This window comes from Pteropus medius, unplaced genomic scaffold (assembly GCF_902729225.1).
Source record: "Pteropus medius unplaced genomic scaffold, Ma_sr-lr_union100, whole genome shotgun sequence".
Lineage (NCBI taxonomy): Eukaryota > Metazoa > Chordata > Mammalia > Chiroptera > Pteropodidae > Pteropus > Pteropus medius.
In genome coordinates, this window is record NW_024345601.1 from 14,067,826 (window position 1) to 14,085,489 (window position 17,664).

The 17,664-nt window shown below is 44.5% G+C and overlaps 1 protein-coding gene across 2 annotated transcripts in view; it reads left to right on the top strand.

The window, feature by feature from the left end:
* The window catches only part of LOC120611981 (G-protein coupled receptor 39), a 101,121-nt gene extending 83,875 nt beyond the window's left edge, over positions 1-17,246 (top strand). The window contains exons 2-3 of one of the 2 annotated variants that reach the window (XM_039874583.1): positions 543-602; positions 16,022-17,246. In XM_039874583.1, the coding sequence (XP_039730517.1) occupies positions 543-602; positions 16,022-16,029 (68 nt within the window). In that variant the 3' untranslated portion in view covers positions 16,030-17,246. Of the gene's footprint in view, positions 1-542; positions 4,244-16,021 lie in introns of those variants that run through there. The other variant, XM_039874582.1, reaches the window with a different exon arrangement.
* The last annotated feature ends 418 nt before the right edge of the window (positions 17,247-17,664 follow it).

Genomic DNA, 17,664 nt, shown 5'->3' on the forward strand with positions numbered 1-17,664 from the left:
GAAAGCAAATTGATATGAGCCTTCCTTAATGCCCAAGGACTGCCTGCCAGGTCAGGATATCCAGGAAAGCCTCCTCATGCTTCCCTGAGTCCTATGTTTATGGCTACCAGCAGCCCTGGGTAAAGAAGGATCTACCCCCACCTCCATGTGGCACAGAGCCCTCTGAAGAACCTGCGTGTTGGCTCTGCCACCACTTACTCATGTGACAAATCACTCTGAGCCATCATTACTCTGAAAATACAGGTGCTCTTCAGGTGCTGGGAGGCATCATGGCAGAGTGCTCTTGCCAGGAATTTCATGGAACAGATTTTGTTTTAAAGAGAAAGGACTGAAATTAAGTTTTCACCTATTTATTTTGCCAAGTAAGAACATTAAAAAAAGGATAAAAGAAAAAGTCCATCTCTTGTTACCATCATTTGATAAAAACATTTTAACTCCCTAAAATATAAATGGAATTATCTTAGAGAAAGAGGAACAATTCATTAAATTGAGTTCAGATGGTTAACAAGTCGAAAAACTCACATTGCTTTTGTTTTGTTCAGTTCAGCTTGGACCTGTGAAAGTTCTATCAGCCAGCACTGAAGGCCAGCTTTGGGGAACAAGTAAGTGCAGAAAAAAGAAGCCCCCACCTCTAGCCCTGTTGTCCACTACTTGTGTGACCTTGGGCAATTTATTTGATACCTCTGATCTCTAATTTCCTCCTGTATAAATTGGGGCTTTGTGAAGCTTAAAGGAGGTATGTGTTGAGTATCCATTACCCAGGGATGGAGGTCAGACCATGTTTACAGTTTTTAGTGCAGTGATTCTCAAGGAGTGATTCCCTGCAGGCAATATTAGCACCACCTGAGAACTTTGGAGAAATATTGCTTGTTGGGCCCTACTCCAGACCTGTTGCATCATAAACGAGGTGGAGTCCAGCAGTCTGTATTTTGAACAGCACTCTGGGTGATTCTGATGCACGCTCAAGTTTGAGTTCCACCGCTATAGAGAATGCTGCCATCTTTGTAACAGTGGCAGTCAATGTGGCGGTAGTTAGTCTCTGACAGAGCTCCCAGAGGCACATACGCAGAGGGAGAACCTAGAGGGCTTTGGGTTTGCCTGGTAATTATCCAGCTCAAGCTGCACTTTCTTCACTAATCCTTCCCTCCCAGAACGGGGCTTTACCTGGATGTATTAATCATGGCTCTCCCACCTGCCTGTCCCTGATAGATTTCTCATGAGTATGAGTGGGACACCAGTGCCCACCTTTCAGCTAGCAGTGGAGCATTGCTCTGCAGGAAGTCCTCCACCCTACCCCAATCTGGCTGTCTCTGGCTTCTGTATGCCGGGAGCTGGGACAAGCTACACCCTGCACTTTGTTGCCGACTAGCTTCTCTCAGTGTCTCTCATTTCCTCTTCTGGATGAAGCTTGTAGGTAGGTTATGTGGCTGGTTTACCTGTCTATATTCTCTCTCTGTTCTCGTCTGGTGATACAGGAGGCTGTTAGAATCTTTGTCCCAAGGTGTAGCTTTGACTGGGTCATGCTCCCAATCAAAATGGTCCCCTCACAAGGCACCCACAGAAAAAATCTGAAGTCTTTACCTTAAAACACAAGGCCTCCAAAATCTAGTGCCACCAATTTAATTTCTTTTAAAGTAAAATTTAAAGATGTAGAAAGCACAGAGAATAGTATAACACATACTCGAAAGTGACACATGTTAACATGCTATCACATTTTTAAATCTTTCTTTTTGTGTGTGAAGAAATCATTACAGATAACGTCGCCTTTCCTCTCATTCCTTAAAACCATCTTTAGGGCCTTTTATTCTATGAGTCACTTTCATATAACCTACAGTTGAGCTGGCTGGATCCCTGGGATTTCACTGTGGAAACTGGTGCTCCCATGCCTCCTTGCCTTTGCTTGACTGGAACTCCTGACTGGAATGCCTTCCCCTCCCATCAGCTGCCCATCTGTGCTTGCTCAAACCCTCCTTGCCCTCCAAGTCCCTGTGCAAATGCCATACCTCCCATAAAGTCGCTGGGTATTCTCTCTCCATGTCTTTCACAATCCCCACTCTCATGCTAAGCTGGGGATAACTTCTAAATCCCCACGTTCTAAGCACAAGATTAATTTAGAGCTCAGGGATAAAAGCTCAGTCATCAATGGTGGGTGGCATCTTTGACAGACTCAATGTCCCCATCTGCAAATGGGGATAATGTCTTCTGACAGGCTTGTTGAGAGAGAGTGGGTATGACAGCAGTAAAAGACTATAAGGCAAGGGAGTTTATATATAATCACAGTTAAGGGATCATTTATGTTTGTTTACTGCTTCCTGGCTTTTGTCATCATCAGTGGTGCAGCCTGTACATATCTGAGCTGCCCCAGGGCAGAATGGTTACTACTTGACTCATCTTTGATGCTCCATGGGTCTTGATGTTTTGCACACAGTTATAAATATTGAGATTGTTTCTGTCCTATCTCATTACAAGATGGAGAAGTAGAACTTCCCCTTGGATGTCAGACATGTAACCAGTGCTTACGCTGTGCCAGGCACAGTACCAGCTGGTTAGTAGAGGCACAAGAGGTTTCAGACATGAGACCAAAGCCCTTTGGAGACCCAGGGCATTGGTGTGACAAAGCACTCATGTTCCTTCATGTTGTTCATTCATTGTCTGAGGAGCACCCAGATGGGGAGGGCTGATGGTGCTTAAAGGGGAAGAGGGTACATTCTCTGGGAGCCTCTGAGATAAACACTGCAAGAAAGCAGATGCCGAACATCTCACAGCATCTGGTTTAGAAATAGCCTTTTCAATGACATCTGGACAAATGACCTTGGTGGGAAAACTGACCAAATATGAGCAAAACAGGTCCATGATTCTAGACTCAAAAACTTCTGAAAATTGGAAATTTATCATAACTTATTTGGCAGTAAAACCTAGGATAGGAGGCTGTTGATGGCATTTATCAAGTTGAATGTGAAAATTCACACCTTTTGCTGCAGAAGTGTGTGTGTGTGTGTGTGTTCCTCTGTGTGTGTGTGTGATTACAGGATACTTTCCTAGAACCTAAAGGGGATGTTTTGTAGCATATAGTATCACATTTCTAAACCCTGGGAAATTCTGAATTCCTAAACAAATCTGGCTGGCCCCAGGGTTTTAGCCAAGGATTGAGGACCTATACAGACCTCATCAGGGAAAGATCCTCCCCCTGTTCACCCAGCCCCTTATAGGCTCCCAGGAAAATGGTTTTCTTCCACCCAAGGTAGGCTAGTCCTGGTATCTTTGAAATGCATGCAGGGTCCAGCCTAACTTGTAGTTGAAGCCCAAAGTGATCCTTTCCTCATTCAAAACTGTATTTTTCTAGTGTTAGAAACAGTGTAGACTAACCAGAAAGTGGCCTCAGCACTGCCTGCAGGATCCTCTGGGTAGTATTGGATGGCTGTGATGCAAGACAGGGCAAATCCCCCGAATGGAGATTCAAATCCTACACCCAGAGAAAGAGGGTTCTTGACTAAGTGTAGGAAAGGATTCAAGTGCATGCCAGAGTTAGAGACAAAGGAAAATTTATTAGAGAAGGGATAACGCTCCATAAACAGAAGGTGGTCACCTCTCAGAGACGTAGAGTGAGAGAACCGAGAGGGACAGAGAGACAGAGAGAAAAGACTAGGAGAAAAAAAGACCAAAAGACAGACACAGAAAGAAAGGTAGACAAAGACAGGACCAAGACCCCGAATGTTTGGGGAATTTAGTTTATATATCGTTCTTAGTTTCTATGAATTACAGTTTAAAGACTTTGCCTATTTTCCTTTGATGGTATGGGTATACAGCGTGAAAGATAAGGGTATATAGCGAGAGAAAGCCTGTTGGTGACCCCTAGCCTTTCTTCCATAGTTTCTCTGTCGGGAATGTTTATTTTGTGTAAGGTATGACTCAAGGCTCTGTTTTCCCTTCACAGCATGGGGTAAATGGTTTGTTAGTAATTCAGCAGGAATCTTCCTTTGCTCTATAGCTTTCTTGTGGTTTAGCTAAAGGGCTGATCTGCATATTTTAAGCTCTAAATATACTTTGATTTAACGTGTAGTTCTCATTCCTCTTCCCTATATTAGCTGTACCACCCTCAGGGGTTAATACCCCAGGCTGCTCACCCCACTGAACACCTCCACACTCTAGGCTTTCTGTCCTGCCTCCCCATATCATGATGTGTAGGGAAAAAAAAAATCACATTTTCTTAGGGTCCTACTGGGTTCTGAGGTCTTAAATTAATGGGTGGTATAGGCTCTGGGTTTTATATCTGGATGCCACTGACAACAAGGATACTTTTTGCTGTAACCCAGAGGGTTGACTAATAGAGGGTTTTCGAATAACATGCTAGACAATTAGGAAAAATATTTCGGGGCAGAGGAGTTGTTCTGATTGCTTAGTGCTGCTTAATAAACTACCCCCAAACCTAAGCAGGGGTGTAAGCAGGCATTTTATTCTGCTCAGGAATTTTGGGAGTGTTGGGCTGAGTGGTTCTTCTCTGACCCACGTGAACTTAGTTGGGTGGCTCTATTCTGTTAGTCAAAGTGGTCACCAGACTGCCCAGATTCAAGGTGGAGAGGAAAATAGGTCTCACTTTCTGATGGGGCACAGCAGGACCCCATGACAGGAGCACATGGGGTGGGAATACTGGATCACTTTTGGAAAAATAAAGCTGGTACTGGAGGCTTCCAGGCAGAGCAAACGCCCATGTGGAAAAATCTGCAATCCCAAGCCAAAGAATAATGGTAGAGGAAACTTGTGGTGCAGAGAAGCTAGAACAAGACTTTTTCAAAAAACATACACATAGGCAGAACAAGGAAGTTGGTGTTAGGAGGACTGAGAAAATCCACGCACCTACCTCTCACCTACAGCCTACTGCCTCCCATCCCCCGCACTTCTTCTACCCCCATCCTCAGGGCGTTGGACATTCCTCGCACACATGCAGATAACTTTTCCTTCTACTGTGAAATATGAAATTTAGAGTATAGCATTAAGGCCTGCTAAAGCTGATAGCCAGGGCTTCCAGAGAGTGAGTTAGTAGTTAGAACAGGAAGGCAGCATGAGCCCCAAGGCCTTGGAGAATAAGAGTGTGGAGGGGGAGGCACTCCTAGGGGAGGGAAGCGGTCAGCAAGAAGACCCAGCTGTCCTCATGTCCCAGGGGCACGGATGGGGCGCTGCTGGGCCTGGCATCTGCTGGCTTCTCAGCTTCCCTCTTCCTGGCACACCGTCCTCACCTCCTACAGAAGACCCTGCCACATGAGCCTTAGGGTGGCAGATGTTTGTGAGCTGGAGGCTAGAGCATCCTCTTCTAGAGACTTGGCTAGATTGATGGGCGGGGGAGAAAGCCACCAGGGAGCATTTTTATTTCAGCATGTTAAAACAGCACTCATCTGGACACCTGGGCTTGTGGGTTTGTAATTTTATCTCAGCTGCTGCCCATCACTGCAAGTGTGCTATTAAAGGCAATCTTGCTACCACCACTGTGAAATGCCAGCTGAGAGCTGCCAGTTTTGTGGTTGACCGGTGACTGGGGCTCCCGCATCCCTTCACTCCGGAGTGTGGTGTGAAATTGAAATTGACTTGGGACTGGATTCTTTCCTCCAAATGAGCTGCCTTTGAAAGGAAAAGAATCCCTTTAAAACCGAGGAATCAACCTGACAGCATCGCTCCCATGCAGGTGGCCAATTCCCATGCCTCCCTCTGGAGGGTCTGAGGGGTGGCATCTCTGGGGTGACTATCTTGACCTGGCTGCCCTGCCTGCCAGTCTCCCTTCCCCTCCCCTCCTCTCTGTGAACTGGGGTCAGTTAAGGAGACATGGACTTTTTCTATAACGAGCCTGAGCCTGAGTTGGGATAATAGGCCTTCTGGAAAATTAAAGTCACATTCTAACCTCCTAGAGCAAAAGTAACACATTTTGGATATTCCAAAGTTTTCTATTGTCTGCACTACTGACTCTCCTTCATCATTGGCAGCATTCAACATCATTGACAAGCTAAGGAAAATAATGTGTGTGGGCTGACAACCCAGGGAGCCAGGGAAGGAGCAGCAGTGTGGGTGACCCCAGAAGGAAACCAGGTAGGGGTGGGCAGAGGGCTTGAACTTTCCACTTCATTGATTGCCATGGCCACCTGAGAAGGAGGCAGACACAGTTGAACAAGGTCCCACGCCTACCACTCAGGGCTTTCGTGTCCTCATTAGCAAAATGGAGATAATAGGGATATCTTCTTTTTGGGGTAGATCAGAAGATTTAACGAGACAATATGTGCAAAGCACCAAGCACAGTGCCTGGAACAAAGGAAATAATAACTGTTCACTGTCAGTGCTACTATTAGTATTTGACGGAGGAATAAACGAAGGCACAGTGAAATGAATCAAAAAGGGAGCGTGGTAGAAAAGAAAGTCAGCTATGCTAGAGGGACATGGGCAGCCTTGGGTCCCAATCCCAAATCTACCAGTAGCTGTCATGTACCCTCAGCAAGTCCTTTAACCTCTCTGAGCCTCGGTTTTTCCCTCCTGCAAAACCGCAAGATTGGAGTAGCTGGTTTCTAAGCCCTTCCTGCTAGAAATGTTATGAACCTTCTATGAAAGACACAGGATCAAATAGGGCTTCTGTCACAGACCTGGAAGGAAAGGAAGAGATGTGGTTGGGAATGGGTGGAGAGATGTAAAAGCCAGGGCTAGGCCGGGGATTCCAGAAGCATCTATGTCATCTCTGGAATCTTGCTTCAGTGGTCTGGGGCGAGGTAGCCCTGCATGGGAGTAGACAGAGCTGGCTGTGGTTTTAACAGGGTGTGTGTGTGGGCAGGGGGACAGGGTGGCTGCTGGGGAAGTGTCCTCGAGTACAAGCTGTCACTACAGACTGTAGTTGTTTCAAGATGCTTTTGAAATGACCTTGATTCATCAGGTCAGGTCGTCTCTCCTCACTGAGCACTGAGTGCTCCGTGGGTCCAGGTCCTTCCTTCAGCACCCCAGGAAATGAGCTGGTGCGTTTATTCCTTAAGCATGTTGCACTTAGACCCCAGGGCTAGACTGAGTGATAGCCCCTCAGGCAAAAGGTGATGGAGATGCTGATTCATGGGAGTCCAGAGAGGAGGAGACCCAATTGGGAATTTTTTGGTCAGAGGTCACTGGTGCCCTGCTTAGCTTAGAGAGGGCCTATGCGGCACAGCTGGAGGGGACTTGCAGCTTCCCCTGCCCAACTGTCTTGTCATCCAGATGAAAAAACTGAACCCCAAGTATGGAAAAGATATATAAAACTGCATGTTCTGAGGCTGTGTGTTTGTGTGTGTGTGTCCATGCGCCAAGCGCCAAGGCTTGTGGGCACAGAAACAACAGTTTTTCTGTGTTTGTTAATAGAAGGAATGATGAGTTGTTTATGCAGGGTGGTCCGGTGTCCTCTCTTCCATGTTCCTGTGCTGTTCTCCCTATCCCCTGTCCAGCCCTTACTCTCCACTGGAGCATTTAAAAATAAAATAAACAGGGACAGCAGGCTCCCAGGTAGCCTCATCTGCTAGAGCGACATGGGCCGTGGGTAGAGACTATTCCTCAAAATCCATTTCCCCCCTTTTCCTTTTAGTAATTGGAACCCCTGTGTTTGAGCTGGGCAGAGGCCACGCAGTTGGAGTCTGCCTTTCCCAGCATCCCTCGCAGCTCGATAAGGCAAGTGACCGAGTTCCAGCCAGGTGGAAATGGGCAGAAGTGAAGTGTGCAACTGAGGCCCCCATCCTTTAAAGGAAGCTGTTTGCCTTCTTTCAAATCACTCTACCTTTCCACGGCTGGACCCCCAGCAGGGTGGTGGAGGTCCAGTTCCCACTTTGTGCATAGCATCATATGAACGGTGAACCTGGGTGACAATGAGCAGCAGAACCTGGGTGACAACGAGCAGCAGAGCTGCTCTAAGCTCTGGGTCACCTGCCTGCTTGGACTTTTTCATGAGAGAAATATAAACCTTTTGCTTTAAGTTCTTTTTATTTGGTTTTAGGTTAGGTTTTAGCAGCCCAATCATTATCATTAATACAGGAATGATGTGGGGGTGGGGCGGGTAGCGAGTAGGGAAGGAGAATTTGTGATGGGTCTGAGACAGTGTTAGTATTTAAAATATAGCCCAGTCCCAAGTTTGTGTTATAGCCCCTGATCTGCCAGACCAGGAAGCCTGATTGGGGATAGGGACAGTGGTCATTTCACTTCTCGTATTTTGCCCCCTTATCTGTGACACAACAGGGGCTGACCTCCAGGACTGTCATTCTCTGACTCTCTAACTTTGGATGACTCTAAATTCCACCCGGTCGCTTTACAGTTGACAGCCCTTCATTCCCTTTCCCAGCAAGGCTGAGAAATCAGCCAGGCCGTCCGCGAGAGGCAGCTGCTTTACACACTCCGAATAGCTGTTTGTTGGTGACTGAGAATGTGATGTGATTGAAGGGTCCGCACTCATAAACACACTCAGACTCCACTGCGCACCAGGGGGCTTGAAAATACACTGTGAGAGTTGTTCCTGGATTTAGTCATTCCAGTCTTCCTAAGCCTCTCGTTAAATAAGTCCTTCGTTCACGCTTATCATTCACTCACCAAACACGTATTGCTGAAACTGGTGCTGCTCTAGATACCAGAGACCCAGAGTTGAATAAGGCTCAGGCTGTACTAAAACCACCTCATAATCCATATGTGAGGTGTGTGTGTGCAGAAAGCATCAACTCCGACAGTCCTCAAGCCTCAGTGAGCCTATTATTCTGATCAGCTGGTCTAGAGCAGGGCATTTCAAATAGGATCCGAGGGGATGCAGATGAGGCTGGGCTAGGAGCACACTCGGAAAAACAAAGGACAGTGAGACTCTGTGATGACTGCTGTCACCCAGGGCTGAGGGCTCACACAGAGAGAGGGAATGACTCGGTTTACCTGGCCAGAGGCTGGAGGATTAGGGGAAGGTTTTAAGAGGTTTCACATTCAGGGATGCTTGGGAGGATGAATAGGCCATCGGTATCAAAAATAGGCATGAAGAATAGTTTCTCAAACTTCTTACATTGTTTTTCCGGTAAGGCCAGCATTAAGGAGACGTTTTTGGTTGAAAGCTGGGAAAATGAGAGTTTGACAGTTCTCAAACGTAACTGTGCACCATAACTGTGCACCGGAAGTGTGGAGGGCTTGTGAAACCGATCGCTGGGCCCTATCCTCCAGTTCCTAATTCAGTAGGATTGGGCGGGGACCCAGGAATTGGCATTGGAGACAAGCCCCCGGTGAATTTTGAGAACTATTGTTTTATAGCGAGAGGCTTCCAGGGCACACAGGCCAGTAGGAGAGCTTGCTGTGGTGGGGGTGATTACTGGGCATATCAGGGGTGGACAGAGACTATGTTGGGAGGGGTTTTGTTAGTTCTGGGCCTGAGACTTGAGTCTTGGCCCAGCACAGCTGGTATGGACAAGATGTTGAGAATTTACTGCTGAGTTCTCAGCTGTCTCAGAGCGGTGAACTCTGTGTTGACCTTGTATTTGTACCATCTTCACAGTGGAGACATGGTCATCCAAGCAAAAATTACTTTTCTTCCTTCCCTCCACTCTTTCCAAAGCGTGCCACCTGCCAGGAGCCTGGCTGTAAAAATGACGACCCCGTCCAGTCCCACCAGGCCTCAGTGGACACTGGTACCTTCGGGGTTCATTGACAGCTCAGGGGGCTCTGGAGCTTGGGCAGAGCCTTCATCATTAGAGGCTTTGAGATGGGCTGGTTTGCAGGATACAGAGGCTTCATCAGCAAGAAAAAGGCATCATATACAAATATATGAAGGAGAGGGAGGGAAGGACTGGATGACATTTTGTTTGTGCCTGAATCCTCTGAGAAGAACAACCACTAGTGCTTGAATTAATGTTAATTCTATGAAATATTTTCATAAAGTGGTACTTGGAGCAGCAAGACGATGTGTTTCATATTTTCCACTGCCTCTGGCAAGCCACGCTAATGGAGGGTCACTGCAGCTGCAGAATGAGGAATGCCACTAATTGCATTATAAAGGATGTTTGCCCATTAGCTCAGATGGAATTGTCTCCTAAGAGAGTCCTTTGGGGAGAGTGTTATTTCAGGTGGGGGATGGGAGGATAGGGAATTGAAAAGTAATTGAAATTTGCAAATGGCATTTCCTTGGGCCCTGGCCAAATTGGTTCTCTACTTCCAGCAGGGGGCAGCAACGCACAAACATTAATTTAGTCATGTGAATTGGGATCTGATTTCTAGATCTGGCAAAGCTGAGTCTGTCACACCCATCCATTCCCCCACAAGTAAACCTTTGATTTTTCTCAGTTTGCTGAGATGTCAATAAATGTTTAGGTCTGCTGGGTTTTAATTCTGGAAATTTTCTTTTAATCTTTTGGCTGCGTTGTGTAATTTAGAATTTCTACATTCTGACTGCAAATTATAAGTAAAGGAGGATTAAGAAGTCAGCTTTATAAATACAGTAATTCAGTTAATAGATATTTAAAAATTGTAATGCAATCCATCTCCTTCCCTGGGTTGAAATTTTATTAGACCTATAATTGACATGACACTCTCACACACAGTTGGATAACTTACTTGTTGGTATCCATTTTACGAGGAAATGAGACTGACAAAATGCAAGAAGGCAAATCTTGAAAAAATAGTCAGTTTTTCCCAATTGAGGGGTAAAAAAGACCTATTAGTCTGTCCATTCTTAAGACTAGGAATGTGGCCCGTAATATATTTTCTCAGCAATTTGTCAAGTTTGCTTATAAATGATTTTAATGATAGATGGCTTTGCCTGCCAAGCTGGGCTGGAAAATTCTGCAGCCCAGCACAGGTCTCCTTCGGGAAGCATCTCGCATCTTGCATAATATTTCTCCCACCACCTTCTGCCATTACCCTCCTCCCCAAGGTTAATTTAATCCTGTTATTCTTAAATGAAACACCCTAAATCCTCCTCCTCCCTTTCCCTGTCTTTCTCCTCACCATTTAAACCCTTCAAAGATGTAATAGTCTGGAAAATATTTCAATCATCACGTCTCCTTTTTGGCCGGCCAGTTCCATTTGGTGTGCTCTCTGCAGCTTGTGCTGAAGTGCAATTTTTCACAGCATTGTTTTTAGTTTAAATGACGTGAAGTGCACAATTGCTAAAGGTCTTCTGAAACATTCCGCTTGGGGTCTTGCCATTAAATAATATTTTGATGGAAAACTATTCTTTCCATAGGAGGAAATGCTATTGGCTCCCAGCACTAATTGGCTATAAATTTTGTTAAAGGTCCATCTGCCTTGGGAGTTAGACTATCTTCTCTGAGCTCAGAGAAGTGCCCTGTATTAGAGGTTTAATGGATAGACTTAGTGAATAAATATGTATTTGTTAGTGCATCATTTAGAAAAGTCAAGTGAAAGGAATTTAATGCTGCTAAGCCAGCAAATATAATTTTTCTTATTTCTTAAACTATCTGGCTACATGTCGGCTCCTAAAAGTACCAGCTCTGTGACCTTGCATGTATTACTCAACCTTGCCGAATCTCAGTTTCCTCAGTTGCAAAATAAGAAAAGCAAGATCTACTATAGAGGTTTATTGTTAGGATCGAATAGCAGTACACAGTTTTTAGCAGAACCTATAGCAGGTCCCGAAGACATAGCAGTGAGTTTGTGCTGTTGTTCCTGTTGTTCCTGGTACTCCTGTCATGATGAAGTTTAATTCCATTTCTGGCTGTCTTTCAAAGTCCCCACCTGCCTATTCATTCTCATTTCTCAACACACTTTACTTAGGGAAGACTTTTCTGACCCCCAGACTAAGTCAGGTCTCCCTATGAGACACTGTCATTGAGATAAATGTGTATGTGTGTGTGTGTCTGTGTGTATCTCCCTTTTGAGTACTCATCCCAACTGTAATTAAACAGTGGATCATACACATAAGTAGATGTAAATCATTGGTGTTGTTTCAGAGTTGGATTGGGTGGTGAGTTTCCAGATGTTCAGTAAATATCTTACAAGTTGCATTTATGAAATTTTGGGATATATATTAAATATTATTTTTAAAAGATAATAAAGAAACCAAAATCATGGATATTATGATTGTTTTTTTATCTGTATCCTTAGTTAGAATGTGAGCCTAATGAGGCCAGAGGCTGAATCTGTCTCAGTCATCCCTATAGTACCAGTGCCTTGAATAGTATTTAGCCATTAAGTGGTTGAATGAACAGATGAATGGATGAATGAATGAACTTGACTCCTTCATTCTAGTCATTTGGGCTCTTTCCTCTCTCGTGAGTATGACTTGTCCTACCTTTTTCCTGTATTACCACCCTTAAAAAGTGCTCTTTTCTTCAAAATTCTATCCATTCTTCAAGTCTCAGAGTAGGTAGTCTCCTCGTTTCTCCTAAATAGACATGACAATTGTACCTTCATATCCCAAGCTAGACTAGGAACTTCTTGCAGGTAGGAACTGGGGCTTTCTCTATCAGTGGAATGGAGACACCCATATGCAGAAGTAAGTGGACACTCAACAAGCTGCAGTGTGTACCTGTGGGACTATCAGAAGGTGAAATCTTTGGTTCAGGGAAAGGTCTTATTTATCTTTGGTGTCCAGAGCATGTCACACCTGGAGCCTGTACATGGTGGGCATTCAGCTGGGGCGTAGGAGAAGGTTGCTCTGTTGATTAAGACTGTGTGTTTACCAAGCTTTGCACCTCCATACGTAGAAGTAGGTTTCCTTAAGAGTCCTAGTGTCTGTTTTACTATTTAACTTGACTGAAAAGCAACAGGACCAGATCCCTGCCTGGTTACTTTCTCTTCTCCCTTTGTGGATGATTTCCTCAAGAGCTTTAGAATGACTTTTTAAGTTACTTGCCCTAAAAATCTTATGCATCAAATGCTCTTCCTTTTACTTAACTTATGTTGATGCCAAGAGATCAGTGTGTCCTTTTGCAAAGCTCACAAATAACCTGTTCAATAATCCATTTTACATTTCTAAGGAGGACTTAGGTCAGGACGAACTGCCTACACATTGTGAAATCAGCCTTTCCTTTTTGCTGGAACTGAGGCATTTGCTCAACTTCCGTCTCCTGGCTTCTCCAGGAGCCCATGGGAGTAACTAACAGATTCTCTGAAATTTTCCTCGAATATTTCTCCACATACCCCAAATGTAATTCTGCTGATCTGATGTGACCCCTGATCACATTGCCATAGCTTGATGGTTTCCTGCTATCTCCCGGCTTAAGACTTTGGTTGCTTTATAGGACACTTGCTCTACACCGTCCACTTTGCAGACTCTTCTCATTGCTAGGGAAGATAAAAGCCCAGTTGGAATTGCAACACTTTGTCTTGTGTTACCTATTCATTTTTTCAGACTTCCACCAATCAGTGGGCCCGTCTATTTTCTATTTGTTCTATTTTCTCCAGATAACATTAGAACTTTCTTTTGTTGTCTTCTTGATTTCTTATAAGCCCCAGTGAATTTGGGCTTTTATTTAAAATTCAAGACATGATTTCTTACAATACCTTGACATATTTTTTAGTATTCATCCTGACTTGCATATCTCTCTTTCCATCCTTTGCCATTGCCTTTTAAACATCTGAGCTGAACAGAGAGGCTCTTACATATCTTTGTTGCTTACTTTAAAGATTTTCCCTCTCCTGCTTTTTCTTTCTTCCTGACTTGAGAGTGGTATTATGGTCAGAATTACATTTTATAAGCAGGAAATTCTAATTATCATGCAGTGGCAGCTGGAGTAACTGATCTACACAGTTCTCCATGTCCTCCAAAAGCAGCTGCTAAGAGGGTGATGATTGTGTAAGCAAACATAGTATTAATTTTCTCTCCAGGAGGGCTTATGTGAGGAATAGGAGAAGAAATAAGGATGACCATGTTTCACTGGAAGAAGAAATAAAGAAAGCATTCGAGATCAGTTAGGCAGAGGAGGCATAGCTACAGCTGGTGCCATGCCAAGATCACTTTCCAAGCATTAGTGGCCCTTGGTCCTTCCCCATGGACTGGGCAGGCAGGGTTGGTACTGAGCCTCCCTGCCAACCTTCGAGAGGGCTGCTTGCAGATGCCAGCAGTAGCCAATCACTGCCCCAAGCAAGTGGTGTCATAGAAGTCACTCAGTTCTCCATTCACCAGAGTCTCACCCATGCCTCTCTCCCAGTGGGACTCTTAGAAGCATGTGGATTTGAACTCTATTATCACGGTCATGCCCTGGTGTCGCCAAACTTCCCTCAGATACTTTCTCACATATTAGCTGTTCTTCTTTCTTCCTCCCTTTTTCCTGTTCTTGGTTCTTTGCATTCTATTTTTAATTCCCGTAAGGCTAGATGTTTCCCTATACTTGCTTATAGTCAGGAGAAGGAGGGTTACCCAGAATGAGCAAACTTGCATGGTTGCAAGACTCATGGCCTCCAAACTAAGAATGCTCCTCTTGTTTCTCAAACCCAGATTCTTTTTGTACCAACCATTCTCTTCCCAAATCAGGATCTCTAGTTTCAGAGGAGAGATGCACCTCAATTCCTGTATCAGGAACCACTTCCAGGGATGTATATTTTTGTATTATATCTTCTTCATTTAAGCTAAACTGTATTAGAGGCAGGGTGGAAATATATGTAGCGGGAATGATAGAATTAGAAAATCTCCATTTTGCAATCCCTGGTGAAATAATCAATTCAGGCAATGATCATATCAGAGGATGAAATCATTAGTTAAGTGATGATGGGGAACTTCTCAGGAGAAGGAGTCAGGCTGCCACCTCCCGAATACATTCATTAATGACAGTTATCACTAAGAGAAGAGAAGATAGTTACTGTGTGCTACCCAAAATACAAAGCGTTCAGTACCACCTAAGAAACATTCTTGGCGAAATGAGTTGAACCTGGATATAATCAAGATGCAAAGCTACGTTCGTTTACTAGACATTCAGGCAATAGAGGAACAAATAAAATGACACAACAATGAAGCAAGCTAACGAATTCAGAATATAAGTCATTCTATATAGGTCACTACCTGGCCCTCGATGTCACCTCTTCCCTTTTCTTTATTCATTTGGGAGGTTCTTCTCTGTGGGCTCCCTGCTTCATTTGACCCTTTAGGGGGCTGCCAGTGTGGAGGACAAGCTATGAGTTCCCTGATGGGCTCCCACCAGCCCCACCCCTTCTGACCACTGCCTTTGGACTTTCCCTTTCCTAACTACAAGGCTCTTTCCAGCCCTCCCAGGAAGTCCCAAACACTCATCTTCCATTCTGCTCATTGGGAAAGTGCCGATGCCTGCAAGGTCTAGTTGTTTGGATCCTATACTTCCAGAATCCACAGTGTTGTAAAACAATCCAGAATGTAACAAAGTATATAAACACAAACCTTTGTGGCTGTGAGAAGGCGGCTTCTAGGCTCCTTCAGAGAGTACCTGCAGCACCTGAGAGGAGAGCCAAGGTGGGTGTCAGGTGTGAGGTCAGATGGCCTGTTTTGAGCAGGCAGCCTGGTTGGGTGGTGATGTCTGCAGAACATCGGCTTTCCTCACGTGAGCTGAGACTATTGAGGAAGTGGGAGCAGGTGGGAAAGTATATAGAGAAGAAGGGAATGGGAGGCGGGGAGGTGGGGAATGGACTTAAAACAACAGCAGCCGTCCCTCCGCGAGCATGCCAGAATTTGCCAGCCTGCACTATCCAAACCCTGCAAATAATGGTCTTTCATTAGGAGGAGGAGGCTGCCCTAATTCCCATCCTCCCTCTCTCTCCCCCATTTAGTTAAGTGGCCCTCCTCCGGGCTGACGGTGCCATATATATATGCAGATGCTCCTTGACTTAACGAATGGGGTTACATCTTGATAAACCCATCCTAAGTTGAAAATATTATAAGTTGAAAGTGCATTTAATACACCTAACCTACTAAACATCATAGTTAAACCTAGCTGGTTTCTACTGAATGCTTATCACTTTCACACCATCGTAAAGATGAAACATTGTAAATCAAACCATCTAAGTTGGCTACCATCTATACATCCATGCCACCCTAATTACCCTGCAGTGCAGTGTTCACTTACCTGTGTCTTCCACTTGACCATAGGCTCCTGAAGTCAGGAGTCACCACTCTTTGATCTCAGATGACCCAGCACACAAACTATGCCTGGTACAATGACCACATCTCTGGACAGCGGCTTTGACAGGCTTTGTGCCTGTGCGTGGGTCTGTGTGAGCTGGTGAGAAAGAGAAAGAGAAGACATCAGGATACCCTCCTGAAAGCTCACCAAATTATTCATCCCAGCTGTCTAGTTCAGAATTCACCACACAGAACAAAACAAGCTAAATCATGGAATAATAAAGCATCGCAGCCTGGACAATAATAAATGTGCAAGCAGCATGACAAAGTGAAGTACTGAGAGAGCCATTTATTGTAGATAATCTTCCCTTATGAGAGATCAAGGACAAAAGCACAAAAAAGATCATGCTAATTTTAAAGAAAGAAAATGGATAACCAGCTAATATGAAAAGGATAAATATAGGGAAATGTTCCATTGATTCATCCATGGTTCAGCAGTTCTGGAGAATGGCAGGCCTGACTGAGGCTTCGGAAACTGAGCAACAGCTCTAGACTATGGGAACTTTCTCCTGGAAATGCATGTAGACTCTGTTGCATCTCTGGTTTGCATGGTATGAAGCTGCCATTATCTTTGTTCTAATGCACTTTGAAAAGACAGGACATGTTTATGAGCAAATGCAGGTGGGTTTGTCCTTTCAAACTTATGCAAGGCATTAGAATGTCAACAATAGTGGCTGCAAAGCAAACAGCCAGTTAGGAGGCCACAGATGAATTTTATGAGTTTTTAAGATAATTTATTTCAGTTCACAGCTTACATAGAATGTCAACTCTGAAGGGGACCTCAGGGCTACCCATTCTAACTCCTTTATTGTGTAGACGAGAAACAAGACCCATAGAAGAAGAATGACTTGCCAAAGATAATGCCGGTAGCAATTAGAACTTGAATTTATGGTTGCTTATTCATGTATCAGTGACCATTGCATTATACCAAACTACATTTCCTTCCGGAACATTTTTATAATGCTGATCGAGCTAGTTTGTTTTGGAGAATTTTGCCAACATTTATCCTAGATTTTGCCAAGGGTAATTCTGGAAAGGTGGCTTTGTTAAATCATTGGAATATCTACTGTAGCAGTTTCCTTTTGTTTAAGCAGAAGAAGAGCACTGACGGCATATTGTTGTGATAAGCTGCAGTTGTAATATGTTGTCATCGGTATTATTTAGGAATGGTTTGGGCTGCAAAAAAAAAAAAGTGACCGCAATTGCTTTTCCGACATAATAACACGTCTGTATATAGAAGGCTTTGGCTTTGGTTCAGCAGCTCAGTGATGTTAGGACTAATGTCTGAGTCTCTTGACCTTCCTTCATGAACACGAAATGACTGCTGTAGTTCCAGCCACTATGCCCACGTTTGATGCAGGAAGATAGAGGAAGGGGTGGAGCCAACTGTATCTTCCTTTATTAGGGGAGAAAACACTTTCCCATAAATGCCCAAGAAGTGTTCTGTTGGGATCTCTGTGGCCGGAACTGAGCCATGATGCAGAGACACTGGAAGAGTAGGGAAGAGGATGGCCTAGATTGGGTTAGAGCAATCATGATACATTTCCTAGGGCTGGAAGCATAACCGAGGTTTTCTAATGCTAAGGAAGAAAAGGGCAATGGCTACAAAT